Source organism: Rhopilema esculentum, chromosome 6 (genome assembly GCF_057945365.1).
Source record: "Rhopilema esculentum isolate cy_ngs chromosome 6, ASM5794536v1, whole genome shotgun sequence".
NCBI lineage: Eukaryota > Metazoa > Cnidaria > Scyphozoa > Rhizostomeae > Rhizostomatidae > Rhopilema > Rhopilema esculentum.
In genome coordinates, this window is record NC_142820.1 from 4,677,093 (window position 1) to 4,698,879 (window position 21,787).

Consider the following 21,787-nt stretch of genomic DNA (forward strand, 5'->3'; position numbering starts at 1 on the left):
TAGAATTCTGGGGCTATAACCCCCTCCCCCAAACCAGATTCCGTTCGAGCAGTTTAATCCCAATAAAGCAAAATATTCGGACAAGATCCAAACTAAGCCATCTTAAACGGTTAGCATCCAGTACGCCCATGGACCTGATCTTCTGTGAGAAGAGGTATTCAACAAAGTCCAATCTAGTTAGCATGTAAATAGAGGAAATAGCATTGATCCATTTTATCGCAAATCAAGTTTGTCACCCTGTTCATAAGTTACCTTTCCATTTTCAGCCAATTTTATTCTTTTTATTGATATGTGCAATGATTTAGAGCTTGGTACGCGTCAACCGAAGACTTTCTCCTCCAAAATGCCAAACATCCCTTTCATCTTGCTACGAAATATGTCAATCTTCTGCTGTAAGATCGCAATTATTGGTTGATATCACAATTTAAAGGTCATCCATAAATTCTTTATTCAAAGAATCCGCTTGTTCCTTTGTTTGAGAGCCACCCAGTTTCACAACCATTGCTTCTACCAAAAGGCATTTGGAAGCTTGTACATCTCCATACCCCTTAAATAAAATACCAATCATCTGTATCAAACATAGTCCTTTTATTCGATCTTTAATGCTGCTGTTCTTGTTTCAGGTAAGGTACCATCGAATGGAAAAATGCATCCACTATTTTTATCAACAAAATGAGAGTAATGACAATCCATCAGACTACAGGTCCATAACTTTGGAATCAGTACCTGCAAAATTTTCACTACTTACTTACGTGACCCCGAAGTAGGCTTTTATTTGCAAAGCCCCCTTTTAAGAGACAATTTTGCGTAGAAACAGCTAACTGGATTATAGAGAAAAACGGATTGGAAAATATAGTACCTTGTCCTATATTTGAAATTAAGGTATCAGAATATTTTTCAATAGTATACTGCTTCCTTTAATTGGCACAGTATTGTGGTGCTAAAACATGGAACAGCATTCCAGCAAGCATCAAGGTATCAATCAACCTCTATCTACAGCGTTCAAAAAGTCTTAAAACGCTCTTCTTCACCAATAATTATCAAGATTGATAATTGGAAAATGCTTCAGGGGCTGGATGGGCAATTTTTATCTTATTCCTGAATATACTTTAAACCAAAATTAATATAGACGTGATTTATTTTTGCACATTTGTCATTAATCGTCAATATTTAAATAAATTTTGAATTTTTTCTAAAAAGAGGGAGAGGGGAAGAGAGAAGGTAAGAAAGATCCGATTTGAGTTCTTCGAACCTCCTCATGGGAGCTCGTTTTTAATATTTTTTCTCGTCTTCGTCATTACGTTGTGGCTACTAGCCCAGGCAATACAACAATTAAGACAATAAGCCAATACCTAACATACTAGTTGTGGTCTTTTGCTCCAAAGCCAGTTGTTGACTTTTTCTTGAATTTGCGATTATAAATCATTGCCGCATATTTTTTGTTCATCTCCGCGCACTTGGACTAGCCTAGCCAGAAAGAATATATCTTATATCACATTTCTCTAGTCAGAACGCAATGAGCTGTGCTCGAGATCCGAAGGGGAAAGGGAGGCGTTGAAGAAAAGCATGGCGTCAGCATATTCAATACTTTTTTTTAAAGATAATAGAAGATTGCCTGGAAAATTTTTAATGTTTACGCCCTCTCCCACTTGTCACCCACAGCCCTGCAATTACGTAATAATTTTAGCTCGACATTTCGGCCGAATATACATATGTCCTCTTGATGATTGGTAAAACACTTCCTTGCCTCAATCAATTACATAACCAGACAAGTGGTCTCAATTGAAAGTTACTTAAATTTTCATTATGAGTGTGGAAAGAATTGAATAACTTTTGCTTGCTAATCAATTTTGGCACGGTTCGTTTCCATTTCGAATACTATTTTGTCTTGAATTAATTTTCAGTGGGTGGTCTTTGATTAGAAAGGGAAGTATTTTTTCAATTGATTTTCTAACCTACTAAAAGATGCATATTTGTATGAGGGGATTTGGTAGCTCTAGGCACTCCCTTTATCCTATTTCTAATCCATTATTTGACGTTAAAAATCGCAAAGCTGGATTTTGTCGTGCGATGAATTAGTAGTTGAATCGTTTGCGATAAGGTTACCACAGAAACACGGATTGTCTCAACGAACTGTCTTCTGATGACATGGTTAAAATATCGCTCTGTAAATGTTTTCATAAGACAAATCAGAGGTTTCGATAGGTCGCGGTAAATATTTGACCAATACCATGATCAAGAGCCGAACGTCTACAGTGTATCAGCAAAAATGGCGATGTACAACAATTACTTCAAAATTTCATCGAAATATGTCCTCCCAGATCAGCTTGAAGCTCTTCGAATCGACTCAACAAACAAATTAGACGATATAGATGTCAGCTTTGAGCACGGTAAGCTCTTTATCTCAATGAATTATGAGATTTCAGTTAGCAAAGTATTTGTTAGCTTAATAAATCAAATCTTTGTAAACTCAGATACGGTCATCCCGAATACCTTCAGAACCTACGTGTCGTCACGATTAAGTTCCCTACCCCATGTGTACACGGTAGGAAAAGGTATCGAGTGTTGCCCCTGTATATTTGCCGTCTGTTCCGCATCCAGGCTCGGATAAGCGGATCCGGTACACAAATTCGCCGATTCTTGCGAAATTGTCGGTTGAGGTGTTTAGTGTTTATAGTTTTCTAAGGACTCAAGAACGAAAAGGCTTCAAATATTACCTTTCCAGGCTACGGCCAGTTTTACGTTTGTTGGTATTTTTTTCCTACAATCGGGGTGGATAGAGTAAAGGCAACTTTGCCATGTACAAAAGATCCAATGTGCACACTAGGAAATCGACTGCAATATGTATCATAGAACTGGAATATCTACAAATTGATAGGAACAATGCAGTTTTGGCTGTTGCGAAATGCTACGCACATTTTAGTTGTCTAAAGCTGTTTTCTTCGAAAGGTGACTTGCTTCTTTGACATCAGACGTATTATCGCATTACCAATTTGCTAAGTAAGCATTATTATTTGTTTTCTTCTGGAAAAGATAATGCATATTTCACAGCAAAAATAGTCATTTACCTTTCTGTTGTTGCAATATGGAATGGTTTTGTAAACAACAATTGTTATGTTTGAAGTAAGGTTTGTCTAGCAAATCTTCTTGGCAAAAACATCATTCAGAAGCAAGAGGTCTAACATCGCCTTTACGACGGGGAATTTTCTGCCGGGGCAATCCTTTGTTTATGTAAAGAGGAGGACAATAGCTTATTGTTTTAATAAAAGAAACGTCACTGGTGCTGGAGGGGCAATTGCCCCCTAGATAGCATGTTAAAAAAGGCCCGGAGGCCTAGGCATAGTTTTTCATCAAAATTCAGCAAATGAAATTACTGCCATTGGCCATTGGCGTTGTGGCCAACCCAAGGGCAGGGTGCCTGCTATGAAATTTGAAAAAAGCAGCAAGGAAACTCCCCGGTTCTTGAAGTATTTGTCAGAAGACTTACTTCGTAAATTCATCCATTCCCTTCCTCGTAAATTCATCTTATTTTATGCTGTAATCATATGATTTTGAAACTGCATTTACGAAACCAAAAGTTGGTCATAGACACTTTCTGTTGGTAAAATTTGCGTTTTTTGTTGGTAAAAGGGTTTTGCCGACTGTAAAAGGGGCTTGGCTAAAAAATTTTGTCCCCAAGCACCACCGCCCCCCCCCCCCAAAGCCTCGTGGCTGGCGCGATTCTGGCTAAAATGGTTGGAAATGGTTGAGATACTGCCTTCGTTGGTATTTAAGATATTCCGAGGAACCTTGCGAAGCCTTCGTGCACATATCAACGGATTGGCTGGTGTTCTATTCAACCACATATTGACTAAACAAGGCTCTTGTTTTGGGCCAATAAGTAATTATTTGCGCTTTAGTAGATCTCATACCAGACATGGCAGAAGGAGATTTTTCAATAAAGAGGCTTGGTTGTTCATCCAACTTGGCCATTGCCAATTCTTCCAATGAACAGCCTGTTGTAGTTATTCATCAAATTTGGTTCAGTTTTTGTGATATACTGCAGGTTAGGCGTAGCCCTAAAAAGCACCTCTCTAAAAAAGCACTTTATCTTTCTTTCCCTTCCCCCCTTCATCCCCTATGCTGATATGTAGCGTCTTCTTTCATATTTCCATACAACGCTAACAACCACATGCGAGATAAATATAGAAGTGCCTCATCAGTCTTACCGATAACTAATGAAATTTGATCAAATGATTCGCGATTTCGAAGGAAAGACATTAGGAATCCAACTTGTTATAAAACTGATATTACAAAGCCCTTAACATGAATATGCACATCTTTTTACTTGCAGACTAATAATATTTCCAGAGATTCTTTAGTTTTTTGAAGGGTGGGACTTGGATTCCTAACCACAAAGCATGACAACACAAAATCTGTTTCGAAATGTGAATCTTTTGCGATTAGTGCATATTTGCATTTGAATTTTTTGGCGAGGTTAGGAGAAAAACGAATTTATTGTAAACCAAGAAGCACATTCAAGTCCATCTTGGATACATTAAGGTCGGACATGCCTGTTCAAGTTGCATTGAAATCAAATAATGCTAAGTCTTTTAATCCAATTTATCAGACTAATACTGCTTATAAATCAACAAAGAGGTCTGTTTGTACATAGAATGTTTGTATAAAGTATCATTGTCTCCTTTGCAAATACCTTGATTAGATTTTGAGGTCTCTATGTATTTTGCAGTTGGAGTCACAAAGATCGTTTATAAAGAAATGCATTTTACTTCGTGCAGTTAAAATGATCATATAATATATACCTTAAATTCCCACCAGATTCAATACATTGAATAGACTTTCACTAGACATTCACTAAGCGGCAGCAAAAAGGACACTATATTTATGCTGGCAATGTTGATTTCTAAGATTATTATTATTATATTATTCACGGTTCAAGGTGAGTGTGGCCATGGATGGGGTCATAAGTGGGGCTTACTTCTAGAAGTTGCCTACATCACATCCTAATTTTTTGGGACGGTACCTCTTTTTCAAAAACTTTTTAAAATCACGCATATATCCCTTCGTTTTGGGTTCAGGGGCGAAACTTCACTGTTTTAAATAGGGGGGTATGAAGCTAGGATGCACGACGAAAGGGCGTGTCATGCTTGATGAAGGGGCATATCATGCCTTAAAATCAACACGTAAACGGCGTAAATTCGAATAGAACTTTTGACATCACCGATTTCTGTACTCGTGTGGATGGTTTACATTTGAAGTTTGGATTCCATTGTTGTTTGAATGTTGCGCCTTCTGTCGAAAGACACCGACGTTATGTTTTGCACCCGTACTCATAAAGCTCGCAGGCAACGAACTGTTAGTTTCAGTTTAGGCCTTGGTTGTTTATCTGTGAGCCCTCATAGAAGCGGAAAGCTGGAACCTTGCTGAAACATCAACATCAGTCCCTGAAAGCAGTTGCTTAGGTGCGATAACGAACCCAGATAATGATACCAAGCCTGTCTGTAATTAGTTTCTTATCATGCACTATTCTTTTCTTACACGAGCGATTCTATAGATTTTGATAAAGCTAATGTGCTGCAGGGATAATCCTTTCCAAAGGACGGGATGGCGTTGAGTGCTGCTTTTATACTGCACTGCATGTAGCTGCTTGTATTTCTTAACGTTCTCTCGACGGTTTTTTCATCTTTGAAAATTGTTGTCAACCAACGTATTCACAATAACATCACAAGCAACGTATTCACAATAACGGCAGCAAATCAAATTCACATGCATCATAACTGTGCTCTGCACAGCGACCTTGATGCTACGAGGAGACTCGAAGAACTCAACTAGGAGTTCGCCTACCCTGGGTACCAGACTCACTATATATAAAGTTTTATTTTATACATAGTGAGTCTGGTACCCAGGGTAGAATTCGCCAAGCCTCCTCCAATTAGGATATCATGGATTGAGATGGGGTTGGCAGGTGAGCAAATTACAGTACAAGATTATCACTATATTATGTTGAAGTAAAGATAACCAAAATTACAATTAGAGAAAATGTTGGGAAGATGGCAAAACCTTTCAAGCAAAAGCTTTACCTAACAAGGTTACGTTACGCCTCTGCAAGATATCATCTTTCAAAATTTAACAACAAGAGCTAGATTAGTACCCTCGAACCGTTTTGCTTGGGTTATTTCCAGGCTACCTAAGAGACAGAACAAGCGTTCCTATTTTGTGCATAAGATCCTAAGATAAGACTTCATTCCCAGACCCCTGCACGCCCCAATAAAACCCTGTTGTCTAAGAGGTCGGACAACCATAGAATGTCATTTTACTCGGTGACGAGCCTATGTTATTTAGAATTTCTCGCGGACCAATTCTTTAGTCAAATATCGCACAAGATATTTCCGCGAAAAAGGGATTTTCAGGGATTTTCTGATAAAACAATATGGCTTCCATCAAATGTACGATATTTTCATAGAGATGTTTCACAACAGTAACCTGAAAAATTAACAAGGCTAAAGTAAATTGTTTGATATAATAAATGGTATACAAACATTTAAATCCTCACTGTGAAATTTGTCTTTGTAATAAAGCACTTTTCTTTTTTTAATAAAGTCTGTCTCAATATCCGAAACCTGAGTAAATAGATGAGTTTGTCAACTTGAGCTGTGAATCCAAAACCAAATATTATTTGACACTGGAAAAATTTTGGTAAAGAGAATTAATTCAACATGCTCATTCCTTGGTCTATGATCATTCTAATTAGCTTGGTTTCTAATACACAATGCCCACTTCTGAACCTAACCTTACTCCTTTCAACTTTGCATACCTTTTGATTGCAATATCTTATGATCACTGTCAGATCTATCTGGATATCTTATGAGCACATTCCGAAAACAGAATATCAGCTGATGATCTTGGAAATGACCGTAAGTGCTCAAATTGTCCCCCTCTCATATAACCCCTCCCAAAGACGCCCCCACCTTAGACGCAGAGTTGTTTAATGCATCCCCACTCTCGAATAAGCCCCTACCACCTAAACTTCCCATTTTATCGCTATGAAAAGTCCCTAAGGAGCTTGATTGTGGTACATGGGCTCTCTCCTTCAGGCATTTATTTGAAAAATTTTCATCACTGCACAAATCGTAAATCCAAGATTTTTGGGACTAAATAGGGTGTGGCTAGGGGTGTTGCTAAGTTTTGACTGGACCTCTTTTGGACTGAAGAAAAACGTTTTATATTATTTTCAGGGACATTTTCAGTGTAATTTAACCTAGCTACAGCTACCACTGATTATGTATACATCTTACCAGAACATGTTAAACAGTGTACCAAACCTGGTAACAGGGAAGTTTTTCTTCACTTCCATCTTATGGAGTCAATACAGTATTTCTTTGGGAATGGGGGAAACGAAGTGCACCAGACCTTGATTTGCGGTCACTGGCATATCAGTATAACGACATTCAGGAGAGCGATGTAGCAAAAACGGCAACCCAAAGGCTCTCCTGAGATATCTTTGCAGACAAAAGCACGAAAAAGAGGTAGCACAGGTTATGGCCCGGATTCTGGTTTGCAAGCCACACTCAGAAGACTGCGAGAGATTGGTCTCGGTATATAATAACCTCAAGGCTTTAGCCCCCAGCCCCCCTGCTCCGCGGTGCCTGAGACAAGCGCCAGAAGCCGGCTTCTACGTGAAACAATCAGTAAAGGTTTATATGTCTACATGAATATGCCTGTCTTGACCATGTTCGACCCAAGATCGCTGTGCACTATTTTCTGCAAGAACTAAATTTTAGAGTGAAGCCTGATTTCCACTAGACGAATTTTTTTGTGCGAATCGAATTAATAGTCGTAGCGATAGAGTAGGACCGTGATCTACTTTCTGCGAATCGAATTTTTACGCTGCGAAATTCGAGAACATGCCACCATGCATGCTCACATTGGTAAAAATTCGATTCGCGCGAAGAAATTCGCCTAGTGGAAATCAGCCTTTATATTAGGGATACACCAAAGGCTTATCGACAAGCCTGGTTTCGCAAAATCTTGACAAAGTGAAAGTGAGACACAAGCATCAAGCATCAAGAACTAAAAAGCCGGCTCCATTCATTTGCAGCCGATACATCGCATAGATAGATAGTTTCCGCATATGCTGTCTCGGTCCTCTCTCTATAAAGTGTAAAGGCTTATTTAGTCAAAACAAATTAAGGAACTATTAAGGAACTTTTGGTACTACAATTTGATGATCTGAGGTCTACGAATAAGGAACTTTTGGAACTAGGCCTCGATGTAAGTTTCTTATAAAAAACCGTATATGTAAGCATACTATCAAGTTTTAGATAAAGTTTTGATATTTTATCCTGGGGTATGCTTAATGCTTGTTTTTTAGGAGAGTCTTGACAGCTTACTTTCGGAATATGAATCAGCGGTATAACATTGGCAATAGATATATAAAGATATAATTTGTTTGGTTATTATAAAGTGGTATAGAGCGTAGAAAATTGCCAATAAACCTAACAGCAAACATTGATGCATCTACCTGAAATATCGTTTCACAAAGGGATGCACAAACCCATGCTGAGTTGGCTGAGTTTTGCCACCTCGTATAACTAGCATTCGGATTTTCAAATTCATAAACATTATGAAGTGCGTAAGTGACTAACTGTATATTGTTTTAATTGTTAAAGTTGGTTTAACTTGAGTTTCACACGTAAGTTGATTCGATTATCTCATTTGACTCTCGATTATAGTCTGTATTCATCTGCCTTTATTCTGAAAACATCCAAATCAGTAATATTTGGAGTAATGCAAACTGAAAAGTAAAAAAAAAATTCATCACTGCACATTTTCAATTCATCACTGCACATTTTCGATGCACCTTAACTTAATCCTTGCTCTCCTTGCTTCTCGACTTGTGTTGAAAAATTATGTCTAAAGAGGGCTTAAATAACTTGATTCAGCTGCACTTGATCTACAAGTCTTATTTGATGAAATTAATCACAAATTCCAGAGGCGCCTTTAAGGAAGATAAAACACGTTTTTAAGTAGAATTAATTAAAAGAGTGTTGTTGTTGCCACTAGAAGAAAATAAACATGATTTTTTGACCGCAATTTTTCTCCGTGAGTCACAAAGCATAGTCCACGTTTTACCGGATCATTGTAAACAAGTATTTTTGTCAAGTATAATGTATGGTAGCGCTTAATTTCCTTGCCCGTCGAATTATCTAAGATTCCTATTTGTCTCGTGATAGATTAATTAAGACGATAACACAAGCTGCTTCCATTTTATAGTTGTCTCTTTTTCAAGTAGATTGGCGCATGCGTTGTTTTCAACTGTCCTACTTTTTAATTAATACTTTATATCGCATGAAATGTCCATTCCTACACAAAATGTAGATCTATCATTATGACATGGAAAGTATTTTTAAGCATTGACCATATACTTTAATATCAACAAAAACACTTCTTAAAGTATATGCCACTGGTTTATTATCAAATGTAACAATAATCAGTTGATTAGTTAAGATTTCTTCTCACTGTTAGAATAAGCCTCCATAAGTCCTAAAGCAAATCATAGATCCAAAAAGAAATTTTTCATTTTCTATGGTCATATTTTATATCATTCGTGTCTCCAGTTGACCGTGCTCTAAGAAAATTCCAAATATTGATTTTCGTTGCAACCTTTATTGCAACGATGAAGCCATTGAGCCAAGAAGCGAGCCCAATGGAACACCAGTGATGACATGACCCAGGTGGATTGCTATTTTTGGTAGTGTTATTTTTCAAGACGGAAATTGGTAAAATCAAACATGGTCCTAAATTTAGGGGTTGGTTTTTAGCATGACCTTAAATTTTTGGGTATCATTCTTAAAAGAAGAAATATGTTTTCATTTTCTTGATTGAATTGTTGGATTTTTGCAAATTGAATTTAAAGATATGCATTTCATACTATATCAAAATTCTGGGGTAGAGGTTTTGGAAAATTTGTAAATTTTAGTGTATGTTTTCAAATTTCAAAATGGCGCGCGTACTTTGCCTATTGAAGTTACCTGGGTGCCATGGCAAGCTATTGATCAATTCCAGCGCGACTCCAGCGCTGCTTATTCTTGTAAGATGCCCCAAACCCTTGCAAAAGACACTTGAAATGGAAAATCCGGCAGTTACTCGGTTGGTTTGGAAAATAAATTCTATTCGATGAAAGCTATTGACACAATATCCCGTCCCCCGTGAAATGTCAGTGATGAAAACGGTTTATATCTTACTGTTATAAAAATTGGTAGGGTTAACTTCTCAAACTGTAAACTTTTTAGATTACAGTTATTTAGCTTTTTCAATAAGAAGACAGAGGTGCACTTGCCATGCTCATGTGGACAATTCGCTTTGGAATGTACCCTGTTCTCCAGGCCCCAAGCACAGGCTATCTAGGATGGTCAACCACCACAAATACCGTATAACATTGAAAAACAGGCAAGTGTGCCTTTCATATTGATACCCTTTTAGGAGGGGGGGTGCGTTGATTCTAGCAGGGGAGGATTTCCTGGTTACATTCAACTGAAGTGTGCCCCTTCTTTATTTTGTGACAAATTTTCTTTTCAACGAGAGTGGGTCATGTTTCAAGAGGGCGTTTGAAAGAGTGGAGACATTATTGAGTTTGCAACATTATTGAGGAGGCGTCCATCCAGGGGGCGTTTACTCGAATTTGTTCTGATAGACTAATCACTTTCTATTCATTGTCAAGATAGTTTCGATAGCCTTAAAGCTGTCCGTTCCACGCGACTGCTATAGCCATTCTCTACACAAGCGTCCCTGTATGTTCATATAATGTCATAAATGCATCTGTTAGCTATTAGTTTGTTATGCAAAGTCTCTTCTTGCATTGCATACCTTTGTGCGCTCTTTCTTTGCGGTGTAGGCATCTAAACGTGCTTGAAAAATGTGACGCCACAATGAATACTTTTGATACAATAACTTCTTTACGCCTGAATTTCATTGTTGTCAAAGGAAATTGCCTTATGTTCTTGTCAAATATAAGTTATGGTCTGTGGATAACAGATAGGCTTTCACTTATTGTATTCGAGTTTAAAGTGATTCGCGCTTCATTGATATCTCATTATTCTTACGCGAATGACGACATAACGCCCATTTGCCACCTTTGTCCATTATCCGACGCAACAAATTTGACTCCTTAACTTGCAAGTTAAACGAACGGGCATAGGAAATTCCACTGTATTTCTTGAATATTTAATGAAGGACTCCTTGATTCAGTGCTTCGCGGATCGCATCTAAACGGCAAGTACCGGCTTGTTGTACTGCAGTTAAACATTGTAACGTGTCTATTATTGAATGCTCTTCATTTCAATGTACTTCAATCGCCACCGATGTGAAAAGCACAACCAATATTTGCGCAGCTAAAGATTGTCATCGTGTTTGGTTTTGAGAAGACAATACGCAAAACTAATATGTATTGCACCTGCTATGGATATCAGAAACTTTATGAAAAGCCACTTTAAGTCTGAACAATACTGAGAAGGCTGTCCTCGTAACTACCAAAACAACTCTAGTACTCTTGCGAATTTATTCTTGCTAGAAGACACAATGTTCTACAAAGCATCACAAAACTATGTGCTGGATGACGAATCGTTTCTCAGTGAGTAGATTTTTGTTAATGTTGTTTATATTTGTTTGTTCATTGCTGTTTATCACAACTATATCTCTAACACTCAGCAGGTTTTAGTTGTTGTTATTTGCAACTTAATTTTGTTTGGCCAACTTCTTTTCAAATCAGCTCACAATCTGATTTCTTGATAAGCTACAGTAATAAATGAGCAGTCAGAATTCAAGACGGTTGCTAAGGCAATGAATATTGGTCTGTACGAAATCCTTGCATCAGCTTCTCATTGCAGGTGAACATAGACAGCATGTAGTAACCTCCTGGTGATTTTACACATGTTACCACTTATGTTAAGGGCACAAGAGAAGAATTTTTACTTAGACAGGTTATAATATGAAAACATTTATGTCTAAAAGAGAAAACTTTATTATCGTTTACACCAACAGTAGCGACCAAGTCTTTCGAAACCATATGAGTGGTAATAGTATTAAAATTTTAAGTAGTCAAGTCTTAAATCTTAAGTCACTTGTCACGTTAATCATGGATGTTTCCATCATTTCAAAAGTAGAGCGCTGTCAATTGGTAAAGAATCATATTTGCTATGTTTTGAAATCTATGCAAACATGATAAATGTCTAGACAATATGATGAAGATAACTTCATCTCTAAGTTTTGAAAAGAAAAAATATTTTATATCATGTCTCTAGTAGAATTGTCAGGGTGTTGCAACCCCCAGTTATTCAATTGTTGCTTTGTAAAATCGCTAGCAGTTGGGCAATAAAATCATCTTAAACAGGGATGAAAGTTCCCTCATGTTTACCCTCTTTGCTAAAATTTTACTTGCCATGACCCTGCACCCGACACCAGTCGGAAAAGTATGGTGCAGATTGTAGAAATATTATTTTGATTTTGTTTCAAATAGATAAAAGCGTTATTTACTCTAGATCACTTTTGATCGATCTGGTAGCTTACTCGATAAATTAAGTTCTTTGTCATCTTTCTAAAAGCTCTGAAAGCAGCTTTCTAAGAAGGGCTTTTAAAGAGTTTCGTTAATAAGAAAAAAGGCTTCCCTGTGCAGCTAGCTATTCGATACAATAAGACTGCATCTCGGTGGTCAATAATTCAATTATCGTTTATTTATTTCCTAGATGGTTTGAAAATCCACTTTCTGATGCCATTTTGATAGTAAAAATTGCTTTTATTTCTAATTGTTCGACAGTTCAATATTGCAGAAGTAGAAGTTCGTCCCAGACGTCTTTTCTTCGTCGATAATATTTTTTTATAAAAATATTGAAATTGACAGTGCTCCTCTATCAAAGACGGAAAATTAATAATATTTGTGTGTCAGGCCCTCTATGTTTTCTAAACATATTTTTATTGTAACGCATTAGCAAATAAAACATAGATGTAGATTCACTATTTTTTCGTTTATTTTTCAATTCTCTGCCACTTCATTGCAGGAAGCTTGCCTCTACCATTTCATAGCAGCTAAAATCTATTTCGATTTTCTTGCCTTAACTACATTTCTTTTATCTATCGATGACAGATGACCAGGGAGCAGTTATTTGTCACGACATTTAGTTTGCTTTACTAGTTCTCTTGAAATGGATATAGGCCACAGCCCTTAATCTTTCCCGAAATATCTGGAAGGAGAAATACGTAATTATGCTCATTTCTGTAGCTACGTTTAAGAAGCTGGCATACGTCGCAACACTTAACCATATTTATCAGATTTTTTAAAAAAGACAAAACGTCACATCATCTAATTATCCTTACTTCTCAAAGCAGTCACGTCACAATACTTAATCTTCTTAACCAGATTATTTTAAGGCGCAAGCACGTCACACAATTTAATCTTCTTTACTCAATTTCATCAAGCAAACATGCGTCACAAAGATTTACCTTTTTCATCAAGATTTTTGAAAACAGAGATACATCACAACAATTGATTTTTTTAACAGATTTCTGGAAACAGAATTGCTAGACAAAAATTTTCTCCTTTTTACACTTTGAGGAAGTAAAGACATGCCAAAAAACTTGATCTTCTTTACCTAGTTACTTAACAATTCCTAGAAAATGAGATAATCTCTTCTACCAAATTACTTTATAGCAGAGGTTTTTCATAACTTTTATTCTTCTTTAACAGGTTTTTCGGAAGCAGAAATACTTGATAACATGTAACTTTCTTTCTGAATCTTCTGCTTGCCGAGTGTACGTCAAAAACGTAATCTTCTTTACTAGATTCCTGGAAGCGAAAATGGCACATTAGATTTAATACATGTTTGCCCTTTTGGCTTTTAACTGGGGCAGCTGGAGTATTAGGCTAACTTTTTAAAGCCTGGTTTTCACTAGACTCATAAGGGTCGTAAGGATCGTAAGAAACGTAATTTAAAAATTTTATGACGCTTATGATCAAGTGAAAACACCAAGAATCATAATCGTAAAATAATTAGCACTTGATACTATCTTTGAAAATTCGTAACATAAGGATCGTAAAGATAAAAAACTTTTTCATCTTTACAATCCTTACGACTGGATGTTCCTTTGTTTTGAGAATTAGGTGACAAAATTTCCTGAATTACAGTCGAAGGCCGCACACATTGCTCCTTCTCTTGTTGGCCTTAACATGAAATTTATTTTCTGTATACAAAATGGGTCTATCTCGCGCGGAAAGATTATATCTATCGTGAAATTCATCTGCTTGAAAAACAAGTCTTCGAAAGACTACAAACAAGTTGGCAAAACACCTTGCTCAGATCTCCTTTTGAAAATTTTGCGAAATCCAAAACCCTTTCTTTCCTCGTATTTTATTAACTTGCTTTTTTTCGACGCCTCCATCTTTTGATTAGAATATACACTGCCAGGAACAAACGCAAATTCGTAGCAGCCATGCTGGATCCGTGCAGACAAATGCCTGGGAAAAGAGCGCCCTTTTCAAATCATAAGAAATCTCACTACTTTTACGATACTTATGATGCTTATGACATTGTGACAACAAATGATTTCTTATTCTTACGATCCTTAAGACATTTTAATGATGGCATTTTCATTTGGATTATAAGAAGCATAAGTGACGCGGACTTAAAAATTATGTTTCTTATAATCAATACGATCCTTATGACTCTAGTGAAAACCAGGCTTAAAAGCACTGGAGAACGATTTCCGTTTACGTCTTACATATTATTACCAATTAGCCTTTTTGTTTTTTAATTTATATCTTCATTAAGGAAGTTTCATTTATCCATTATCACCGCTTCTTACACACATGGCTTGTTATTGCCGTCAAAATTAAAAAGATGTGGGATAAACAGGCTGAAAATTAAGGAAAGCATTTCTTGCTTAACATTCAGTTACTGATATTCCGATCTCACAAAGGGAAACTTGCATGCAATTTGGATTATCCAATTTTATCGGATAATGATCATAGTTATTAACATCAAAAGGAACGTTTAGAAATTTCCACTTTTAATGTTGGTCATTGACGGTTTTAATGCGGCTGCGTTGTCTTGCCATTGGAACCAACTAAACTAAACTGGGATGTCTGTTGTGGTCGGTGAGAAATGATAGAAGCCTTTTTACCTCGTTGAAAGATTTTTACAATCGTTTTCTCTATCGTCCATATTGATTAGAATATTTTAAGAATTGCTCATTTTAATAAAATAAATTGAAAAATAGCAAGAGACATTTTCTGTACTTATAAGAAAATATACAGGGCTGCCCCCAGATCATTCATATTTAAATTATTTTTCATGTCTTAATTACTTTTAAACAAGATATTCGTGCAGTACTATGGGTATTTATTATGCTTCAGCTTACGTCAAATAATTTTTACCCTAAGATATCTTTGATATCAAAAAATACTTTTAACCTCATTGCATGCTTCAAAAATCACTTCCATCTGTTTGTTTAATTGAATTCTTTCTTTTACCGTTTATTTACTATTGAAATGGTCTCTTTTGGCGGTGAAGCCTGAGTCTTGCCTATAGATGGGTTGTAGGGGTTGACACCATCAGTATTCAGTTTTTTTCAGTTTCAGTTTAATGTAATTTTGAAATTCCACTACATATAATCCAAAAAGACAAAATTCAAATACAATTAAATATGAAATGCTTAACTAATCAATACAAGCTAAATACTACACAAGAAATCTAAAAGAAACAATATATGTTATCACATCATGAAGACAAAGGAATTGTATGTAGAGAATTTCTTAGGGAGGGACTCTCTCAGTAGCTAGGCTTATCGAGGAGAGAGCACCCCTATTTATAACTGACTAGCTAACTCTTTAAAAATATCTTTTTTTTAAAAAAATTCTTTAAACAATTTATGCATCTATCTTGGACGAGGCTGAATGGGGAGTAACTGTAATACCATCCAGTAACTGTAATGAATTAGGCAAGGGTAAACGTGGTAGGTTGCAAATTGAAATAGAGCAAGTCAGTTTTTCCGCATCTCATTTATGCGTCTATCACTTACTTGCCACACTCATTACCAGTCTCATTGGCAAGGGAAATGACAATCGTAGCTCTTCATAAATTGAGCAATGAAAACCAAAAGTGATTTTCCGTGCCTAGTGGACACATTAAGCAGCATTGGTCTTATCTCCCTAATGTCTTTTTTGTATTTTACAAATCCATTATCCCATATAATGACAAATGAATTGAAAGTTAAGAGAAGGTACGTTTCAAATATTCATCATTTGTCATTAAAAAGGCACATGAATTTTCTGTTAATCAACTCCTCGTTTTAACGGATGTCTCTTCATATGCGAAGTCACAAGTTCTTTCCCATTTTGTCCTCTTCTGGTTTATAGAACCAATGATCAATAAAGATCTTACCATTCCAACTTCGCAATTTTCTCTCTGTGCTAAGTTCATACAATGCAATGAGTCTGCAGGGTATTTATTGGCTGTTTTGCAAATAGTAATGTACTTGTATCACCTCCATGAGGAACCCCTGCATGTTTGTTGATTCATCCTTCACGTGGCTCTCTATTGTTTATTTCTATTTAAATCTTATCTATACATCAAGTTACAATCTTTTTGTTCTATACACTAAAGCTTGCACTGCCCAGTATGTATTGCAACAAGTACAATGCATCATACGGCTAGAAAAATCTGTTTGTATCAAATATTACAATACCAAGTAAATAATTTGAAGTTCTTCCACGCTCTTTAACATTACCAAAAAAAGTATTACCTACAATATCTTCACTATAGCTATTCAGATATTCTACTGTTTGATTCACTTCTTCCACGGTGAGCTTTTACTTTAGGAAATTATTATGGATGGACTTCCGTTAGACTAAGATGAGTTTCGTCAAGAAATGATCTTATACTCGTTTGTGTTTAAAATAGTTTGAATGCACTCGTTCACTGTATTCAAGGCGTTGAACTTGAAGTGGCATCCTGAAAAACTTAGATATCCTTACTTCGTTCCTGTTGAATTATAATAATGTAATAATAATAATAATACGAATATTTCAACAGTATAAAAGCTTCAGCAAAAGTATTGCTGTTTTCAATGCTTGTCCTGCTTAAAAGAAAAGAAATGTTAAATGCCTAATTTACAATTTCGTTACTATGAATAAATAACGTGTTAAAAGTCCCTGATGAATTTTAAAAACCTAGTTTATCAAAGCTACGTAATTTCAAAAATAGATCCTGTTTTTCCTTAAAAACCTTTTTGTTTTCGGCAGTTCTTACATCTGTCTTCCATAACAAAACAATTGTACATGATAATATGAAAAGGGTGACATCCGAAAGAAGAATAGCGAAATCGCACGAGAAATCTTTCCTTAGACACATCTGCGCAACCACTCTAATTCGACTGACAAATTTCAGAGAAAAATTTAAATTCTTGAAGAAAATCTAGAAAAAACTAATGCAGTTTTTATGTATCCATTTTTAGTACTTTCAAAATAGATTAACTACTTTAATTTTTGTGAATTATTTTTTGTTTCTTCAATCTTTATAGAAAACGATTAAAGAGCAGACAGAACCTGCAAGATACTGATCTGCAAATTGCATAACAATACAATTTTCTTATTTTCCTTTGCTCTGGGCATTCGTATTTGCCAGGTATCATGTAGAACACATAGCAAGGAGCGTAAAAGAGATACTGCAGATATTCGTAGTGTGGCGTCACATATAGTGCCTTGCTGTATGTCCAAGTTTTAGCTGCAAGGTGTGGCTGTTCAGGCGAGCTATAAAAGTGCGGTTTTTTTGTCAGAAGTCTGAGCTGGGCAGATAGTGACTTTGAATAAATGCTTGCATTTATTTTGGCATCTTGACAATTTTTTCAAAGTCTTCCTATTTTCTTCAAATTTTCATGGAGATTTTCATTCTGATTCTAAAAGGATAATAGAAATGTTCTCAAACACAGTTTGTTGTCATTTTAAGATTACATCTCTTAATTCACGTTATTTCTGTGGTAGTCGTGTTTACTATAACAGGAAACAACAGGAAACAACAAGAAACGAATACAAACGAAGAGAAACGATAAGGAAACAACATGAAACGAAATGTGACTTTGCAGACTAGCTCTCTCCAAAACGGGCAAGCTTATCCATCCATGTGGGCATTGTCGTCTTCGTTGCAGTCGCCTAGTGTTCGATCATGTCGTTCTCCACGGCAATCGCTGTTGTCTTAGATGAGGTTACGGAAACCCAGTGACAATTTTTACTTATATTTCTACAACACTATTCTTTAGCAAAAACAAAAGAAGCCAAAATAACAAACTCCAATATACCAGAAAACAAGCTGTATAGGTTGACAATCTACTACTTGAACAATGTTTGGGGTGAGCGTGGGGGCCTAACCCCAAAGCCTCTATAGTGTTTTGGTAAGTTCTAAACAGTTGAAACAGTTTTTCCTAGACAGTTGAATTCAGGGAAAAAACAAAATATTGCTTGATAATTAGCTGAGAATTTATATTGCTTTATTCGTCCTTCCCTGTAGTGGTTCCATGTTAATCACAAATGCCAGTGAGATTTGCTCTTGCGATACTGGCATTTCATATAAGGCTTTCAGAATATAATCCCCCTTACAAAAATACCATTTTAACATCTACTATCATAGCTATCAAGGCAGGATTTCCACTAAATAAATAAAATTGGGCCGCAGTAAAAATTTTTCTAAGTCGTTTATACTTGTTTCCTAGCTGTTTCTACTTGTTTCTGCTTGTTTCCTAGTTGTTTCCTACTTGTTTTCTAGTTGTTTCTACTTGTTTCTTCTTGTTTTCTAGTCATTTCTACTCATTTCCTGCAAAAGTAACCACACTATGGTAGTCATTTTTCTAGCTTTTATCGAGTCAATGAAAATCTAAACTGCCTTCTGAAGATAATACAGAAGCATAAAATTCATTTTGCTTAAGTTATTTTTAGTAAGTTCGGTTTTAAAACGTTTGGGATTTGTCCTTTTAAGGATGGTGTGAACGGTTAATTTAGGCCTCAACGGTTAGAGAACTTATTTTTCAACATCTATCTTGAGACAACACAAGGAGTTGAAATTGTTTTTACTGTTCTGTCGACACTACTTGAAATACTTTCAAATTAGTCTTCCAAGAACTTTAAGAGTGGTAATATCCAGAGCTGCTATTTAGGAAGGTTTGAAATGTCAGGAAAGCTTTCTTATGCAAAGCTTCAAGACAAAAGTTTGGATTAAACACCAAAAATCTAGTGAAAATATTGGCATTGGCATCCGTTTTATGTTTTTTGTGACATTTATCATGTGAAACGATAATATAGTTAGCAAATGAATTGGGTACCAGAATGAAAATGAAAAGTACTCTATTCATTTGCATTTGCTAACTACATTATGGTTATTTTGGATGAAGTACCACATGCAACGTACATATTTAATTGAAATATATGTGCATGCAGCTAAATCTGGTTGTTCACTCTTATGATTGCAGAATAATAGATTTATTTTATGATAAAAGCATTTAAATGGATTACGAGCTGTTGTATGATAAATAAAGGAAAAAGTGCCGATACTTTATCCGTTTATCAGAACTTCATTAGTGAACTACGTTGCATAATGATTCTATCGAATCCAATTATATTATATTCTAAATTAGAAACGCTTTTATAAGGTCCTTTTTGTAAATCTATACATAATAAAAAGTAAAGCAACGAAAGAAGAAGGTGTAACGTTTCTCAAGCATCTTTCCTTGTTTCTTTCCTAATTCTATCGAATCCCATTATATTACATTTTAAATTAGAAACACTTTTTAAGGTCCTCTTTGTAAATCTATACTTAATAGAAAAGAAAGCAACGAAAGAAGAAGATGTAACGTTTCTCAAGCATCTTTCCTTGTTCCCTTTCACCTTACTATTTGTGACAATTTAGGTACTTTAAATAAGATTTCAGAGACAAGTCAAGTTACACGAGGCTCTTGACGTCGAATTATCAGCACTTCACAATAATCAAAGTTTCCAAAAAAAAAATGATTTGCATCATGGACTAATTCCCTATAAAAAGATTGATTCAACCATTACCGCAATGACCTAGATTTTATTAACTATCAGTATTCAATATGCAAGTGCTTATCAACAAAGTTGACTTGGCTCTACTTCCACGGACCTCTTTCGTGAGATTGCTCCTGTAATTGCAAGGCTATCCTCGTATTCTTCAAACTTAAATGAGTTGCTAATATCAGGGATAGAGGCTGGGGCGGAGGCGGACCAGTTGTGCAACGACGTAGAACCCTAGTTTATATTTTTCTCTACTAAGGGTGCTAATATGCCTTAGGGAGGGGGGCTAAAGCCAGTACCATCTTTGCTGGACATTGTACATCAAAAGCATTATGCTATTTAATGCTTCCAACTGCTTTGTACAGTTTTCCGTGTCTGTTCTCATGAGATCTACATGCCTGACCTTGATTTGGAATGCGCAAATTTTTTCTATTCTATGCATGAGATGTAAAATTGTGGGCTGAAGCAGACAACGTTCAATATTCAAAACTTGCGTAATAAATTGAACCTACGTGTAAATCATTATTCTAAAGAATCTGAAATTCTTTGGACTTAGAGAAGACAGTGAGTACAGGCCACAGGGGAATAGAATTCGATGCGTTGGGAACTGAAAGCTATTGTTTTCTGATCCTGGCTGCCATTTGTTTCCTATTTGAAGAGAACAACTTGCTTCGCATGACAACAGTGCATTTGTTTCATTCTACTAACGACCATCACACAGGATTGTCCTTTTAAAACAACACGAGAGCTACGACCTGTTTTTGGAACAACATCAAAATGTTAGGCTGGAAAGAGAGGAGAATTTTGCAGCTAGAAATTACAGAAAGTCTTCTCCAAGATGGTGATCTGCTTGAGACACAATATCCCAGACCGAGACTCCAGTCTATCAACAAAATGAGAGAGAAACTAGATAAGATGAGTAACGACTCTGACAGAAGCGAAGGTGAGGACTTTGGGTTGCCAAATCTCTATTGCCTCTCCTTCACATTGTATTTTTTCAAAAATCTCCCTGCAAACCTGGTGAAGGGTGTAGCATTTTGAGATTTGGGCATCACATACGTGTGTAATTGAAGAATAATTGAAGCTTAGGCAAATGAAGAATTAAGTTTCCTTATTAAGATCGGCATAACCTTGCATTGGTTTTATAGAGAAGTAACTATCAATCAGATTGGTTCATTTTCAATATTTTATACTTTATGCTGCTTATTGTTGTGCTCACTAATGTGCACCCTTGAAGTGCACATTTATACCACACTTGCGCCCCTGCACACCCGAGATCTCGTTGGCAACTGCCATACTTTGCAGTCCGGCCTTTAACTTTACAATCTATTGAAAATTGTTCCAAAACATCTGAAAATAGAAGAACGTTTTCAACAGTAGTTTTCTGATGTAGCAGGCTCGCTCCTTTCAGTGGCGTCTTGGTAACTCTTTCCGTTGCTGTAGATTACCAAAGTGTGACGACATCATAATCCATTTTAAGATCTCTTTTACTTTTGACCAAATCAGCTAGATATTGCAATTTAACTAAGATATTACCACTGGAACTGAGTTCAAGTGATGGAGTAGAGTTCTTTTGGCGTTTCACCCTTGCAATTAGAGCCTAGGAAGTTGGGACTTTGGGGAAACTCTTTCCTTTCCCCTCAAAAATGTCCTCCCCCCCTCCACTTTTTTCTAACTTCTAATGCTTGAAGTTCTAAAGCCAAAACCAATTAACAGTGA

The 21,787-nt window shown here is 36.2% G+C and overlaps 1 protein-coding gene across 3 annotated transcripts in view; it reads left to right on the forward strand.

Annotated features, from left to right (window-relative positions):
- The first annotated feature begins 2,031 nt into the window (after window positions 1-2,031).
- LOC135686644 (uncharacterized) overlaps window positions 2,032-21,787 on the forward strand; it is a 41,759-nt gene continuing 22,003 nt past the window's right edge. The window contains exon 1 of one of the 3 annotated variants that reach the window (XM_065202916.2): window positions 2,032-2,390. In XM_065202916.2, coding sequence (XP_065058988.2) covers window positions 2,270-2,390 — 121 coding nt within the window. In that variant the 5' untranslated portion in view covers window positions 2,032-2,269. Of the gene's footprint in view, window positions 2,391-5,943; window positions 11,630-19,376; window positions 21,012-21,787 lie in introns of those variants that run through there. The other 2 variants (XM_065202917.2, XM_065202915.2) reach the window with 2 other exon arrangements.